This window comes from Oryctolagus cuniculus, chromosome 2, assembly GCF_051225735.1.
Source record: "Oryctolagus cuniculus isolate XC-2025 breed Fujian yellow rabbit chromosome 2, ASM5122573v1, whole genome shotgun sequence".
Lineage (NCBI taxonomy): Eukaryota > Metazoa > Chordata > Mammalia > Lagomorpha > Leporidae > Oryctolagus > Oryctolagus cuniculus.
Window position 1 is genome coordinate 181,622,508 of NC_142868.1, and position 17,449 is coordinate 181,639,956.

Sequence of the window (17,449 nt, forward strand, 5' to 3'; positions counted from 1 at the left end):
CCTCCTTCTGTTTCTCTGCCTCAACCTCACTGTAACTCTGCCTTTCAAATACAGAGTGAAATACAGAAATACAAATACAGAAAAGCAGAGTGGAAGACAGAGATGGAGAGAGGAGTATCTTTGATCTGAGGGTTCTTTCCCCAAATGGCCTCAACAGCCAGGACTGTCCAGCCTAAGATCAGGCACCTAGAACGCCATCCAGCTCTCCCCTGTGGGTAGCAGGGACGCAAGGACTTGAGCCATCATCTGCTGCCTTCCCAGGCATATTAGCAGGAAGCTAGATTGAAAGAGGATGTAGAACTCGAACCTGCACTACAACATGGAATGCATGCATCTCCAGCAGTAGTTTAACCTGATGTGAGATAACACCTGCTTGTGCTGTGAATTGATAAGCAACATTACTTACAATAACATTACACGTAATGACATGACACTGGTTAGGCTTTTACTATAGTAAAACTCTGTATATTTAACAAAGTCACGAAGAGGTATGACATTGCCACAAAAATTTTTTTTTTTGGACAGGCAGAGCGGACAGTGAGAGAGAGAGACAGAGAGAAAGGTCTTCCCTTGCCGTTGGTTCACCCTCCAATGGCCGCTGCAGCCGGCGCACCGTGCTGTTCTGATGGCAGGAGCCAGGTGCTTCTCCTGGTCTCCCATGGGGTGCAGGGCCCAAGTACTTGGGCCATCCTCCACTGCACTCCCTGGCCACAGCAGAGAGCTGGCCTGGAAGAGGAGCAACTGGGACAGAATCCGGCACCCCGACCGGGCCAGAACCCGGTGTGCCGGCGCCACAAGGCGGAGGATTAGCCTATTGAGCCGCGGCGCCGGCCCAAAAATTTTTTTTAATTACTACCAAAGACTTCATTAACTCATCCAATAAACATTCACTGAGAGAATTCATTCAGTGAGGGAAACTGTAAAAATCAATGGTGGTTTCTCTTTGGGGCCATCTTATAAAATGGCTATAGAGAATTTTTTGGTAACTAATAGTTCCCTTGATAGAGTTCTAAACAGACTAAGGAAAAGGCATGAAGAAAATAACATTACTTCTAAAATATAGAAATATCTCAATAATGACTTCAATAATAATGATACATTATATCTCTAAGGTCAATTGGAATATTCTTCCAAAACAGGAACACAAATATGGTCATAAAGGGTTAATGAAGTTTCTAGGTCTTACCTCATCTATGTTTCTAAGCCATTTGCTGATGTTTTCAAAACTTTTACCATTGGTGATGTCATACACTAGCATGATACCCATTGCTCCTCTGTAGTAGGAGGTTGTGATGGTGTGAAACCGCTCCTGGCCTGCTGTATCCCTGAAACAAACAGTCAATAATCTGTAGTCAGGATTTTGATATTATTACTTTCCAGTTAAACAATAAAACCAGAGAACAGTTTGCTAAAATACAGACTAAAAACCAACTATCTACCAAAAAGCAAGATGGGGACAACCACTCATTTAACTTTTTACTATAATCAATTATGGTTCTTTATAAATATATATAAAATAACTTTTCAGTTCAAGGAAATTTATAATGCACCCATATTGGATGAACATCTGGAAAGGAAAACAGTAGAAAATGATACACAAAACTCTTGCAGTGACTAAATAAATACCAGGATGCACCAAAAACACTCTTGGAATTCCATTTTATTTGGTGACCTAGCTCCACAATGTAACATAAAACACGTGGATGGCAGAGCCCCACTTACAACGTTCCACACAAAGTTGTACAAAGAGAACTGCATTTATCAGTAACTACACACAGGACAGAAATCCATCTACATGTTCAGTCAGAAGTTTCAGGTGTATTTTGCTCCTGAATGATGCCCTCAGTGTATCACAAATTCCCTTCCTACAGATCATTCTCATCAACATACAAAGTGTGATTTAGTACACCCTAGTTTTTCAAAAAACCAAAATTAAAAAATCCCACTCACAACCCCACATCCTTCCTACTAACACTTCATTTCTGTTATTCTTAGCTGATACTTCCTCTTTTATTTTGAAATAAATATACCATTAGAGGAAGTTACAAAAACAGCAAAGGCCCAGGTACCTTTCACCCGCTCTCCCTGATGGTGATCTCTTATGTAACTGGAGTACAACAGCAAAACCAGGAAGGCTAGGCTGGTACAATCCACAACAGTATTCAGTTTCATGGTTTTTAAATGCACTCATCTGTGTGTGCGTGTGAATAAAATTCTCTGCAACTTTATCATATTACCCCTCTGCCCACACAAACCCTGGCCAATAGTGTTTTCCAGGTCTATAATTTTGTGATTTCCAGAATGCTATCTAAATGGAATCAGGAAGTATGTTATCTTTAATTTAAATTGGCACTTGTGGCTTTCTCAATGTCCCTGACATGCTATCCAAGTTGCTCCATGTAGTATGAGTCTGTCCCATTTTATTGCTGAGTAGTATTCCACGATTTGTTTATTCATCCTTAGAAGGACATCTGGGTTGTTTCCAGTTTTTGACTATTCCATATAAAGCAGCTCCCAGTCACCAACTGAGCCACCTGGTCAAAGAGACGAAGATCGAGTTCCTGGAGGAGATCTCTCTCTTCTCACTGTCCATCACAGTCCCAGCCTGAGATTATTATCTTTTTTCCTGGGGATGTTCTCAAGTACGAGATTTTTAAACGTTATGCCTGTGTAAGAGTAGACCTGCACTGGCCAGCGGAACGAGTTCAAGGCATTTATTGCCCTAAGGGACTACAACACTAATATCAATCTGGGTGTTAAGTGCTTTAAGGAAACAGTAACCTCACCATCCCGGTCCATCTTGCCGTCACCCACGTATAGTGAGGGGGACAAGATCACCGAGCTCCATGCAGTCCCATCCAAGGTGGCTGACCACTGTGACTCTGTGGTTGTGGCTCATTCTACCCCCACAGGCACTGGCATCATCTCAGCTCCTCTGCCCAAGAAGCTGCTACTGACAGCCAGTATCAACACCTGCTACACTTCAGCCAGGAGTTAAGGTGCCACTCTGGGCAACTCTGCCCAGGCCACCTGGGATCCCATATCTGAGGCCTACTAGCTCACTTTCCCATGGCCTGTGGAAAGAACAGCCTGTGTTCAGCAAGTCTCCCTATCAAGGCTCACTGCTCATCTTGAAAGGCCACACCAGAATCCGTGTGCAGAGAATCCAGCTCTGCTTGTGCATACTAGGCAGTTTTTACACAAGAAAGACAAAACGGTGCTAGTGCTGTGGTTTATTGGGTAAAGCACCGCCTGTGATGCTGGCATCCCAGAAGGGTACTGGTTTGGGTCCTGGCTGCTCCATTTCTGATCCAGCTCCCTGCTAATGCACCTGGGAAAACAGCAGAAGATGGCACAAGTGCTTGGGCCCCTGCACCCATGTGGAGAGCTGAATGAAGCTACTGTCCCCTGGCTTCACTTGGCCCTGCCCTGGCCGTTGAGGCCGTTTGGAAAATGAACCATCGGATGGAAGATCTCTCTCTCTCTCCCTCTCCCTTCTCTGCCTTTCAAACAAATAAAAACAAATCTAAAGACAAGAAAGGAAAAGGAACAAAAAGAAAAATAAAGCGAATTATCAGGCCTTTTAAAGGGCGAGGGAGCCGGCTGGCGCCGCGGCTCACTAGGCTAATCCTCCGCCTAGCGGCGCCGGCACACCGGGTTCTAGTCCCGGTAGGGGCGCCGGATTCTGTCCCGGTTGCCCCTCTTCCAGGCCAGCCCTCTGCTGTGGCCAGGGAGTGCAGTGGAGGATGGCCCAGGTGCTTGGGCCCTGCACCCCATGGGAGACCAGGAAAAGCACCTGGCTCCTGGCTTCGGATCAGCGCGGTGCGCCGGCCGCAGCGCGCCGGCCGCGGCGGCCATTGGAGGGTGAACCAACGGCAAAAGGAAGACCTTTCTCTCTGTCTCTCTCTCTCTCACTGTCCACTCTGCCTGTCAAAAAAAAAAAAAAAAAAAAAAAAAAAAAAAAAAAAAAAAAGGGCGAGGGAGCCTAGGGATAGATTTTGGGGGTGGGGCAAGCAAAGTACAACTTGAAACAGGGTGGAAAGGGAAGGCCTCATTGAGAAGACGCAGGAAATAAAGTTAGCTGAGTCACAGCTACAACTTGTATGTGGGAGAATCATGTTCTAACAGGGAAGAACTAAAGATCTTGAGGCTAAGGGCAGGGATAGTAAAAGGGTCCATGAGTTTGGAATGGATGGATAAGGGGAGATTAGTATGAGATCAGAGAGAAAGGTGGGTATTGTGGCACAGCAGTTGAGCCACCACTGAGACACCTGCATCCCATATCCAAGTGCCTGGGATCCAGTCCCACCTCTACTTCTATCCAGCTTCCTGCTAATGCACACACTGAGAGGCAGAAGATGATGGTTCAAATATTTGGGCAACTGCTACAGACATGGGAGACAAGGATGGCTCTGGCCTAGTCCAGCCCAGGCTGTTGCAGATACTTAGAGTGAATCAACAGATAAAAGATCTCCCTCTGTGTATCACCTCTGCCTTTCAAATAAACGCAAATAGAAGATCAGATAAGTGTGACAGTAGGTAGGAAACACAGATTGTGTAGGACCTTGAAGGCTCTGAAAGGACCCCTTCCTCTGGGTGAGATGGGAAATCTACCAACGATGGGTTCTGTGAAAGAAATGGCTTAATCTGCGTTTTTATAAAGCGCCATTCTATCTACTACATTGAAATTAAGTGTGTGTGTGTTTGTGTGTGTGCACACATACAGAGGCAGAGTTAAGGGAGGTAATGCAGTATCTATTTTAAAAAAAACTACCAAGAGAAACACCATTTCAAAAAAAAAAATCTTGAGGCCAGCACTGTGGCATAGCAGGTAAAGCTTCCACCTGCAGTGCCAGCATCCCATATGGGCACCGGTTCAAGTCCTGGCTACTCCAGTTCCGATCCAGCTCTCTGCTGTGGCCTGAGAAAGCAGAAGATGGCCCAATACTTAGGCCCCTGCACCAGCGTGGGAGACCTGGAAGAAGCTCCTGGCTCCTGGCTTTGGATCAGCTCAGCACTGGTGTTGTGGCCAACTGGGGAGTGAACCAACAGATGGAAGACCTCTCTCTCTCTCTCTGCCTCTCCTTCTCTCTCCTCTAACTCTTTCAAATAAATAAATAAATCTTTAAAACAATCTTATTAATTCTTCTAGGTTTGATCCTTTAGTCAGGTTAAACCTAAGAAACTAAACAATGAACATACATATATGTGTTATGTTTGTATTTATATATTTATTTACATTCTCAAACTACAACATTTAACTCCATTACCTCCAGAATTTTTAAAAGCCTTTTAGGGGGCCGGCGCCGTGGCTCACTTGGTTAAATCCTCCACCTGCGGCCTCGGCATCCCATACGGGCGCCCGGTTCTGGTCCCGGTTGCTCCTCTTCCAGTCCAGCTCTCTGCTGTGGCCCGGGAGGGCAGTGGAGGGCAGTGGAGGGTGGCCCAAGTGCTTGGGCCCCTGCACCCACATGGGAGACCAGGAGGAGGCACCTGGCTCCTGGCTTCGGATCGGCGTAGCTCTGGCCGTGGTGGCCATTTGGGGAGTGAACCAATGGAAGGAAGACCTTTCTCTCTGTCTCTGTCTCTCTCACTGTCTAACTCTGTCAAATAAATTAAAAAAAAAAAAATTTTTTTTAACTGGGGCCAGCGCTGCAGCATAGTAGGTTAAGCCTCTGCCTGCAGCACCAGCATCCCATATGGGCACTGGTTCGTGCTCACATCTTGCTCTCTCTGGGAAAGCAGTGGAAGACAGCCAAAGTGCTTGGGCCCCTGCACCCACATGAGAGACCCGGAAGAAGCCCTGGCCCCTGGCTTCAGATCGGCTCAGCTCTAGCCAATGCAGCCACTGGGAAGTGAACCAGCAGATGGAAGACCTTTCTCTCTGTCTCTCCCTCTGTAACTCTGTCTCTCAAATAAGTAAATTAATCTTAAAACAAACAAAAAACTTTTAATTTACTTCTATTTTCTTTGAAAGGCAAAGAGACAGAGACTTTTCACCTGCTGGTTTACTCCCCAAATGCCTGCACAGTCAACTATGCCAACCAGGGGCTTGGAACTCTACCACGGCCTCCTTCAGGGGCGGCAGGGACCCAAAGACATGAGCCATCATCTACTGCTACCCAGGGTGCTTATTACTATCAGCAGGAAGCTGAACTGGAAGCAGAACTGCCACAACTTGAACCAGGCAAAGTCATATGGAATAAGGGTGTCCCAAACAGGGGCTTAACTGTTGCACCAAATGCCAGTCCCTCCATTCCCTTTAATACAAAAGTACTTCAGAAAGGTCAAGGAGGGGGCCGGTGCAGTAGGATAATCCTCCGCCTGCAGTGCCGGCTTCACATACAGGCACCAGTTTGAGTCCCAGCTGCTCTACTTCTGGATCCAGCTCTCAGCTATGGCCTGGGAAAGCAGTGGAAGATGGCCCAAGCGCTCCCTACACCCACAGGGGAGACCCAGACAAAGCTCTTGGCTCCTGGCTTCCAATTGGCTCAGTCCTGGACACTGTGGCCATTTGGGGAGTGAGCCAATGGATGGAAGATCATTCTGTCTATCCCTTTCACTGTCTGTAACTCTACCTCTCAAATAAATAAAATCTTTTCTTTTTTTAAAAAAAAAAGGTTATAGAAAATGGAATTAAAAAGGTAAGTTTATTTTGGTGCAAAAGATCTGAAATCTCTGTGTAAATTTTCCATAATTTATTACAGCATTTTCCATAAACTTCCTAAAAAAGACCCCTTGTATACATGAATTTCAAGTTTTGCACAAAGTAAACTTATTAATTCCATTTTCCCATGAACATTTGTAGTTTTCTACAAAAGTTATGTCAACTTACTAAAAGAATCATTATAAGAAATAGTTTTATGAAAATTTACTCTGTATGTGTGTTAATCTGGTTTTCTCTTTAACCTGAAAGGCAGTGAGAGAGAGACAGTGAGAAACCTTCCTTCCATATACTGGTTCACTCCCCAAATGCCCGCAATAGCCAGGGCTGGGCCAGGCTGAAGCCAGGAGCCAGAAATTCCGTCTGAGTCTCCACATGGGTGTCAGGGACTCAATTCCCAAAGCTTCATCTGCTACCTCACAGGATGCATCAGCAGGAAGATGGATCAGACATGGAAGTGGGAATCCTAAGAGACTGGCTAACTGCTGCTGTGCCAAATACCCACCCTCTCCTTAACTTCTGAAAGGAACAATGTTACAGCCTCCACACATCCTCTTTTCTTACCTTGGCTGTCAAGAAGTTTATAGGTAACTTTTACATATTAAGCAAAGTAATTAAGTTGTAAGCTTGTATGTTCCATTTTTCTCACTTCCAATTTCTTGTTTTATTCTTTATTAATCTTATTTATTTGGTTACAGTGTCGTAAATCAGGTGTAATTACAAATGCTGTCATAAAAAATAAAGATCTGTCTCATCACAATGTAAATAGTTGACTTTTCTGAACTGCTAAAAAGAAGTATAAATTAATTAATAATTCTATCCCCTAGAGAAGGATTTAAGTCTCCTCCTTACCAGCCAAGTTGGAAATAAACTTATCTAATACAAAGAGTGTGCAGGACCTGAGCTTCCAACAGTGCTTAACAACTACGGTGCAGAAGGCTTGGGAAATCTGCATTCCAATTTTGTCCCAGGTAATAGTAAGAAACATTTGGTAAGATCTCCCCTAGGACTCCACTATGAACACCATCCCAGCACTCCTAGCTCCTCTATGCTTTCTTTCTCCCCATTCAGTCACATTACACAATTAGCAAATCATACACACACTTTAGTGGCAAACTTTTGACTAAATTCTCCAAGACAGAATACACTGCAGAAGAAGCCACTTAGCTACAGCTATTTCAACAGCACCTACAGAGGGAGTTTTATGTTATACTGCTGGTTAGCTATGAAACATGGACAGAAAAGATACCGAAGTGTTAATAGACCCTCTGAAAAGAAAGGTTATCTATCATTCTTTTTTTTTTATATTTTATTTTATTTAATGAACATAAATTTCCAAAGTACAGCTTATGGATCACAATAGCTTCCCCCCCCCCCGAATAACTTCCCTCCCACCCATAACACTCCCCTCTCCCACTCCCTCTCTCCTTCCATTCACATCAAGATTAATTTTCAATTATCTTTATACACAGAAGATCAATTTAGCATATATTATGTAAAGATTTCCAGTTTACACCCACATAGAAACACAAAGTGTAAAATACTATTTGAGTACTAATTATAGCATTAATTAAACACCTAAGAGTAATTGTGTATTAATTACAGAATTATCATTCTTTACATCCAGAGTTAAGTCTGCTCTGTTTCACACTAAACTATTCCCTCTGATCTTTGATTTTCTCTCCTTCATCTTCCAGACTTTTTTTTTTTTAAAAGATTTATTTATTTTACTTGAAAGTCATACGGGTGCCAGTTTAAGTTCCAGCTGCTCTACTTCCAATCCAGTTCTCTTCTGTGGCCTGGGAAAGCACTGGAAGGTGGCCCAAGTCCTTGGGCCCCTGCACCAGTGTGGGAAGACCTGGAGGCTGCTGGCTCCTGGCTTCAGATCGGCCTAGCTCTAGCCGTTGCAGCCAACTGGGGAGTAAACCAGTGGATGGAAGATCGATCTCTCTCTGTAACTCTGACTTTCAAATAAATAAATAAATCTTTAAAAAAAAAAAAAAAAAAGAAGCCAGCGCCGTGGCTCACTAGGCTAATCCTCCGCCTGCGGCGCCAGTACCCCGGGTTCTAGCCCTGGTTGGGGCGCCGGTTCTGTCCCGGTTGCTTCTCTTCCAGTCCAGCTCTCTGCTGTGGCCCAGGAAGGTAGTGGAGGATGGCCCAAGTGCTTGGGCCCTGTACCCGCATGGGAGGCCAGGAGGAAGCACCTGGCTCCTGGCTTCGGATCAGCGCAGTGCCGCTGACCGTAGCAGCCATTTAGGGGATGAACCAATGGAAGGAAGACCTTTCTGTCTCTCTCTCACTGTCTAACTCTGACTGTCGGAAGGAAGGAAGGAAGGAAGGAAGGAAGGAAGGGAGGGAGGGAGGGAGGGAGGGAGGGAGGGAGGGAGGGAGGGAGGGAGGGAGGGAGGGAGGGAGGGAGGGAGGCAGAGTTATCGAGAAAGAGGGATAGGGAGAGGGAGAAGAGGATAGAGGGAAGGAGGGAAGAGAGAGACAAAGAGAGAGATATTGATCTACCATCTGCTGATTCACTCCCCAATGGTCCCCACCCACAACAGCTGAAGCCAGTAGCCTCCATCCAAGTCTCCCACATGGGTAGCCTGGAGCCCAAGCAATCAGGCCATCATTGACTGCTTTCCCGGGCACTTAGCAGGAAGCTGCACTACAAGTGGAGTGCCTGGGCCAGCGTTGCAGACAGCAGCTTAACCTGCTGTAGCACAACACTGGATCCATACCATTTCCATTTATATATTTCATGTCTGTATTTCTCTCAATATAACTGTCTCACAAAACGATCTGGCTCCTTGATTTCAAATTATCCTTTTTCCTTCCTGCCTGGATTCTCACTGTATCATCCCCGCTAATTATTAAGGCAATCAGTAATTTATTTCAAACCAAAGAACAAGCTCCTTGCTCCATTACCTCTAGGCTAACGGGTAACCCTTTGCTCAGGGCCAAATATAGCCACAGCTGCTTGTTCACTGGTAAAATTATATTTAGGTTAGCATAAACACATATGTACAAATCTGATAGGTTAACATATGTGTTAATCCAATAGGTTAAATCCAAGAAGAAAAAGCAGGTGTTAAATATATGAATACAATTAACTTCATGCATGTTTACAATGTCTCCATAATTCAGGTGTCTAAGCCTATTTTCAAAACCACTCAATCTTCCTATGCTATTAAGGTTTTTCTTCCTAGCTTATTTAATGTGACAGGTTTCTAACACTATAAACCAGTGGGGGAATTTTCATTACATAACACCTACACAGCTGAGAGAATATTGGGAAATTCTATTTTTCCCAATGGCAAATGATAAAAAGAAGTGATCTATTCCTGCAGATTAAAGCCTGTTTCCTTAAACTGACACTCCCTCATGCGGAGCCAGGGAAGCTGTGCACTAGTATGATAGTCATCTTCAGTCTGGGCACTGACAGCACTGGAACAGGCCAGAGGTAATCTGCTCTGCAAGGCAGAGACCTCAGATTTTATAACTTTGTGTTCAAATTTCACAGCCTGAGTTTTGTTTGTTTTTGAAAGGCAGAATTAGAGAGAGAGATCTTCCATCTGCTGCTTCACTCTCCAGATGGCTGCAACAGCCGGGGTGGGCTAGGATGAAGCCAGGAGCTTCTTCTGGATCTCCCACATGGGTGCAGGGGTCCAAGGACTTGGGTCATCCTCCACTGCCTTCTCAAGTGCATTAACAGGGAGCTGGATTGGAAGAGGAGCAACTGGGACATGAACTGGTAACCACACTGGATGCCAATGCTGTAGATGGTGGCTTAACCTGCTGCACAACAGTGGTGGCCCCCACATTATGTGTTTTATTTTTACAAGTCCTGTACTTCTTCATGGAACTAGTATCTGTCTACACACAAAATACCATGAGTTACCTTACACTTAGCTTCACCCAAAAGAAATTTTTTTCCAAGATGAAAGTCTGATACCTGACCTCTCTCAAAGTCTGCACCAGTGGGGACAGGATAAACCAAGTAAAGACATATATAATCGGCCGGCGCCGCGGCTCACTAGGCTAATCCTCCGCCTAGCGGCGCCGGCACACCGGGTTCTAGTCCCGGTTGGGGCGCCGGATTCTGTCCCGGTTGCCCCTCTTCCAGGCCAGCCCTCTGCTGTGGCCAGGGAGTGCAGTGGAGGATGGCCCAGGTGCTTGGGCCCTGCACCCCATGGGAGACCAGGAAAAGCACCTGGCTCCTGGCTCCTGCCATCGGATCAGCGCGGTGCGCCAGTCGCAGCGCACCGGCCGCGGCGGCGATTGGAGGGTGAACCAACGGCAAAGGAAGACCTTTCTCTCTGTCTCTCTCTCTCACTGTCCACTCTGCCTGTCCAAAAAAAAAAAAAAAAAAAAAAAAAGACATATATAATCACAAACTGTCAGAAGCACAAGCAACTTCACAGGGAGGAAGGGTCAAGAATGAGTAGGGAGGCAGCAGGAAGTAATTCACATGGATGACTGGGGTGCTCTCTGCAGAGATTTTGCTTATGGTAAGAAGTGAGGTTTGAACAGAAACCAACCAGTCAGTCAACAAATATTTACTGAGAATGTGTATTTGCCAGACTCTGTTCCAGGTGGTGGAGACATAAGCAGACATCAGACAGGTGGGATTCACATCCTGAGAGAGCTTACATTCTAATAGGGAGCAATAATGAACACACTGAAAGCATATAGTAAGTTCAGATACTGAAAGCACTACGACAAAGATAAACCAGAAGAATGTTCCAGTGCCTGGAGGGACTGCTGGGCATCACAGAGCCTCTGTCAGAGGCAACATCAAACTAAGACCTGAGTGCGAGAAAGCAGCGCAGCAAATAGCTGGTGAGGAATATTCCAGGCAGAAAGAATGGTAACAGTACAAAGGCCTGGTGACGGGACTATGCTGGGCACACTCAAGGGAGGGAGGAAAAGCCATTAGTGGCTGCAGCAAAGCTGGCGAGAGGTGACGTTAGAGGGGACAGTAGCTTGAACCAGGAGCTTGTTTTATTTATTTTTAAAGGTTTATTTATTTATTTGAGAGGCAGAGTTACAGATAGAGAGAGGGAGAGGCAGAGAGAGAGGTCTTCCATCCACTGATTCACTACCCAAATGGCTGCAATGGCTGGAGCTGAGCTGATCCAAAGCCAGGAGATTCTTCCGAGTCTCCCACGTGGGTACAGGGGGCCCAAGCACTTGGGCCATCTTCTATGGCTTTCCCAGGCCATTAGCAAGGAACTGGATCAGAAGTGGAGCAGGTGCTGGAGCTGTGGCGTAACAGGTAAAGCTGCACCTGCAGTGCTGGCACCCCATATGGGAGTCAGTTTGAGTCCCAGCTGTTCCACTTCCCATCCAGCTCTCTGCTATGGCCTGGGAAAGCAGTGAAAGATGGCCCAAGTCCCTGGGCCCCCGCACCCACGTGGGAGACCCAGAAGAAGCTCCTGACTCTTGGCTTCGGATCGGCGCTGTTGCGGCCATTTGGTGAGTGAGTCATCGGATGAAGACCCACCCCACCACTCTGTAACTCTGCCTTTCAAATAAATTAATAAATCTCAAAAAAAATTATCGAAGTGTCTGGGCTCAACTTCTGGCTTCTCTTTCAATCTAGCCTCTTTCTACCTGGAGGTAGCAGGTGATGGCTCAGAGGCCTGGATCCTTACCAACCATGTGGAAGACTCAGGTTGCATTCTGGTGCCTGGCTTTGGCATGGCCCATTCTGGCTCCTGCAGGCATTTGGGAAATGAACCAAGACAGAAGATCTCTCTCTGTCTCTATCTTTCTGCTTTTCAAGTAAAAATTAAAATAAGTATTTTTTAAAAAAAGAGTGCTACTCTGGAACCTACACTTTGAGCACACATGCCTCCCAACTCTCTGCCACTTACATGCCTTAAGACTTTGGATAAATTATTTCAAGTGCCATTGTCTCCTTATGTGTAAAATAGGAGTAATTCAGGAGAGGGCAAGTATATGTCTATACAGCCTTGCAGTAATTTTTATAGTATAGAGATAAGCAAGTTATACAACTTAACACTCTAATAGTACTCAGCAATAAAAAGTAATAAAATTACGATAATTTAAAAATAATTATGCTGAGAGGCTAGCACTGTGGTCTAGCAGGTAAAACCCTCACTTATAGCACTGGCATCCCATATGGGCATTGATTCAAGTCTGGCTGCTCCCCTTCCCAACCAGCTCCCTGCTAATGCACCTAGGAGAGCAGTAGAGGATGGCCTGGAACCCTGCATCCACGTGAGAGATCTGGATGGAGAAAGCTCCTGGCTCTGGACCAGATCAGCTCTGGCCATTTTGGCCATTTAGGGAGTGAACCAGCAGATGGAAGATATCTCTCTCTCTGTCTTTCCCTCTAACTCTGCCTTTCAAATAAATAAATAAATTTTTAAAAATTTTTTATTAAGTTATGCTAGGTAAAAGCCAGATCCCACCTCCAAAAAGAGATAAAGAACACATTGTTATGATTTCATGCAAGTTATTTCAAGTATATACAGTACTTGAGAACAGAAACAAGCCTACAGTGACAGAAAGCAGAACAGTGGCCACCTGGGGAGCTGTGGCAGTGGGGAAGGAGGGGCTGTGAACTACTGCGGGGAGGGCGTATGTTTGAGATCAGTATCTGGTGGTAATGGTGGCTTTGCAGAGTTACACACACGTCAGAACTTACCAGATTATATATATGCTTTTTATTTGTGCGGTTTTTATTGCATGTCAGTTATACCTTAATAAAGCTGTTTTGAAAAAAAGGAATAACACCTCATAGGATTCTTATGAATATTTAATGAGTTAATACACATACTATGCACTGAAAAATACTGCTATTATCAAATCTATGACTCAGATTTAAATACTAACTCAAATAATTTTATAGTACTTCGATGGGCAAAACCTTATAAAAACTAACGAAAAATAATGCCTATAAAGTTTACAATGCATTAAAGAAAACAAATATTTTAGTTTAAGACTCTCAAAGCAATGAAAATACATTTTTTTTTAAATTGGCTTTCTGTGAGCAAAGCATAGTGCGAAAGGTTTTACAGATTATTTCATGAAATCCAAATAAAAATCCTTTGAGATAGATGGTATTATCTCCATTGTCCACATGAAGATATAAAAATTAACAGTATATCACTTGCCCAAGTTCACACAGTAAGTGAAAAAGATTAAACAGCAGATCTCATGGACTACAAAGTCCATGGAAATAATTTTTTTTACTTCACTGAGAGGTCATTTGTTTGTTTTAGAAAGGAAGGTTCCACAGAACCTGAACTTTAAGGAACTTGGCACTCTGCTACATAAAGTAAATAAATTAGCATCACTTACCATATCTGTAGCTTGATCTTCTTTCCTTGTAATTCAACTGTTTTGATCTTAAAGTCTATTCCTACAACATAGAAAAAAAGTACGTTGTAATTGTAGCTTTGTGCTTGACTATAAAATTTACTGGAGTAAAAATGCTTATTACATTTTCAGACACTCATTTTTGGAAGGCTCTGGATAGTCACCTGGTATACAATGTTAAACAGATGTGTCCAGCTTTAAACCTGAGGAACAAGATCCAGAATGGTAGGAGAAACAGCTATGGAAAAGAAAGCGCTTGCAGGGGCCGGCGCTGTGGCCCAGTGGGTTAAGCGCCTGCCTGCCGTGCCTGCATCCCACATGGGCACTGGTTCATGTCCCGGCTGCTCATTCTGATCTAGTTCTCTGCTGGCCTGGGAGAACAGTGAAGGATGGCCCAAGTGCTTGGGACCCTGCACCCGCCCAGGAGACTCTAAAGAAGCTCCTGACTGGCCCAGCTCTGGCTGTTGCGGCCATTTGGGGATTGAACCAGCAGATGCAAGACCTTTCTCTCTCTCTGGCTCTACTTCTCTCTGTAACTCTGCCTCTCACATAAATAAATAAATCTTAAAGAAAGAAAGTACATGCAAATTAGGAAATGAGTAAACATCCAATATTTTAATACGTAACATAAACACATTTCCTAGTAAGAAATTCTGATTGCCTTCACCAACTTGCAGAGCAAAAGAAAACTACCAGGAATAAAGAGACATTTTATAATGATAAAGCTGTCAATTCTCCTTTGTGAGGAAATAAAGGTAGGTAGACAGAAAATCAGTAATGATGTAGAAGACTCAAATAACACTATCCACCAGTCTGACCTAAGTGACATTTACATAAATCACCTAGCAACAGAATACACACTCTTTACAACTACATGCTGAATGAGTAACAAAAGGGCCATAAAAGACATTTCAATAAATTTAAGAGTATTTAAATCACATAAAGTATGTTTTTTGTGACCACAAAAATTAAAATTAGAAATCAGTTAACAGAAAGACACTCAGAAAAATTCCTTAAAGTTTAGAAATTCATAGGTCAAAGAAGAAATTACAATGAAAGTTAGAACTAAAAAAGAAAAAAAATATTTATTTATTAATTTATTTGAAAGGCAGAGTAACAGAGAAGGGGGGGGGGAGGGAGGCAGAGAGAGAGAGAGAGAGAGAGAGAGGTCTTCCATCCGCTGGTTCACTCCCCAATTGGCCACAAGGACCAGGCTGAAGCCAGCTCACACCAGCGCCCATATGGAATGCCAGCACGCAGGCAGCAGCTTGACCCACTGTGCCACAGCACTTGTCCCAAAAAGTTGTCCTTTCATTTAGATTGTAGTCCAAATTTTTCCAAAATGAAAAGCTTTTCTGTTTCTTCAATGTTTTCACAGGATAAGACTGTGAAATATCCTTCAGTATCAAAGTCTTGGGACTACAAGAAATATCCCTTCGATCCCATTTTTCTCTCTCACTTGATACATTCTACTCCCTAAAACCTCTTCTTATCCCAATTCTCTTCCAGGTGAACTCCCATTTATCTGAAGCTCCAGTTCAGCTGTTAGGGAACAAATACAAAAGATCTATCTATCCAAGGCGCACCTGAGAGTGAACACATTGTGTCTCGTCTCACAAATCGTCATCACCACCACCAGGAAGCAAACCAGGACTCACCAGTTTTTGAGCAAAAGTAGGGATTTTGAATCTGTTTAATTAGAATTAAATTCTCAGCACCTCATACAATGTTTGACAAGTAGCAGGCATTCAAAAACTGATTTGTTGAATAAACAGGTAAACAATGGTTTTCTCATAAAAGTAAAAGGGTCCCCTTAGCAGGGAATAAAATCACACTTGAGAGGGCCAGTACTGTGGCGCAGCGGGTTAACACCCTGGCCTGAAGCACCGGCATCCCATATGGGCAAATTCCATATGGGCACTGGTTCGAGACCTGGCTGCTCCACTTCAATCCAGCTCTCTGCGATAGCCTGGGAAAGCAGTAGAAGATGGCCCAAGTCCTTGGGCCCCTGCACCCACATAGGACACCCAGAGGAAGCTCCTGGCTCCTGGCTTCAGATTGGCGCAGCTCCGACCGTTACAGCCATTTGGGGAGTGAACCATCGGATGAGATCTCTCTCTAACTCTGACTTTCAAATAAATAAATAAATCACACTTGAGGTGAAACTCCATACCTGACAGCTCTACTCTTAGCCACCTTGCTTCCAATCAGCTTTTGAGTCTCAGGCCAAAGACCCCAATGAGAAACCAAAACAGGAAGGGAAAAAAAGGGATACCGAAGTACAGGCAGAGGAAAAGGAGATTATTTCCCATCTTCTCAGGACAAGACAATCCTACAGTCTTTAAATGGGGAGAGATGAGACACAATACCAAACAGAAAAATCTTGGAAATTTACAAAAAAAACATAGTACATTTAACTGGAAAGTTGAGAAAATTGAAACTAGTCAGAAAATATGACAAAGAATGAAATACATGAAGTATAACAAGTTACAATATCCAATCAGGAAGTCAGACATCAAACGAACAGTTCGAGAAAGAAAAGAGAAAATGATATGCAGAAGATTACACAAAAAAGCCCTTAATACATTACGCAAAAAAGCCTAAATAGAACCAAAGTAATCTACTTTTAAAAATTAAACAACACAAGTCTCTAGTGTAGTGAATAAAACGTACTAGCATACCAAAGCACAGAAGGTGAAGCTTCAGAACACTAGGACTAAGCGATTATTATAAAAGATGCAGAGAACAAACCCGGCCACACTGATGACTATGGCAGCTTTCACTTTCTCAACAGGACATTACAACCCAAAAGACAAAAAATAGTCTAAGTATTTTTTTCTTAGGCCAGCATTGTGGCGTAGTAAGTTAGGCCACCACATGCAATGCTGGCATCCCGTATTGTCAGGCAGAAACCCAGACATGAGTGAATGGGGGAAGGGCCACAAGACCCTTCCCTGGGGTGAAACCAAGAACCTTGTTTTCCCCTGGGACACACCCAAGACTGGCCACTTTGCAGAGAGAGCCCAAAGGCATGCAACTTCCACACTTCAACCATGAAGGTCAGCACCACAGCCACATCAACAATCAACATCTTTAAGCTTCAGGGATAAAAGTCCCAACCCAAGGAAAGGGGGTTTTCTTTCGGTTGGCCCTTCCTTCCCCTGGAACCTACTTTGATAAATTTTGCTTTACAATTCCTACTTTTGTCTCTCTGAACTGTAATTCATTATTCTGTCAGCACCAAAGAATTAAGGCCAAGCTGGCTGCCAGTGACAATATCAGAGGGCTGGTTCAAGTCCTGGTTGCTCTGCTTCTGATCCAGCTCCCTGCTAATGCACCTGGGAAAGCACTAGATAACTGGACCAGTCCTGGCTATGGCAGCCATTTGCAGAGTGAAGCAGCACATAAAAGAGACTGCTTGCTCTCTGCCTTTCAAACAAATCA

The 17,449-nt window shown here is 44.2% G+C and overlaps 1 protein-coding gene across 1 annotated transcript in view; it reads right to left on the reverse strand.

Annotated features, from left to right (window-relative positions):
- The window catches only part of RAB10 (RAB10, member RAS oncogene family), a 96,581-nt gene that overhangs the window by 19,029 nt on the left and 60,103 nt on the right, over window positions 1-17,449 (reverse strand). Inside the window, exons 2-3 of the mRNA XM_002709976.6 lie at window positions 13,988-14,048; window positions 1,187-1,325 (exon numbers count right to left, since the gene is read on the reverse strand). Coding sequence (XP_002710022.1) covers window positions 1,187-1,325; window positions 13,988-14,048 — 200 coding nt within the window. The remainder of the gene's footprint in view (window positions 1-1,186; window positions 1,326-13,987; window positions 14,049-17,449) is intronic.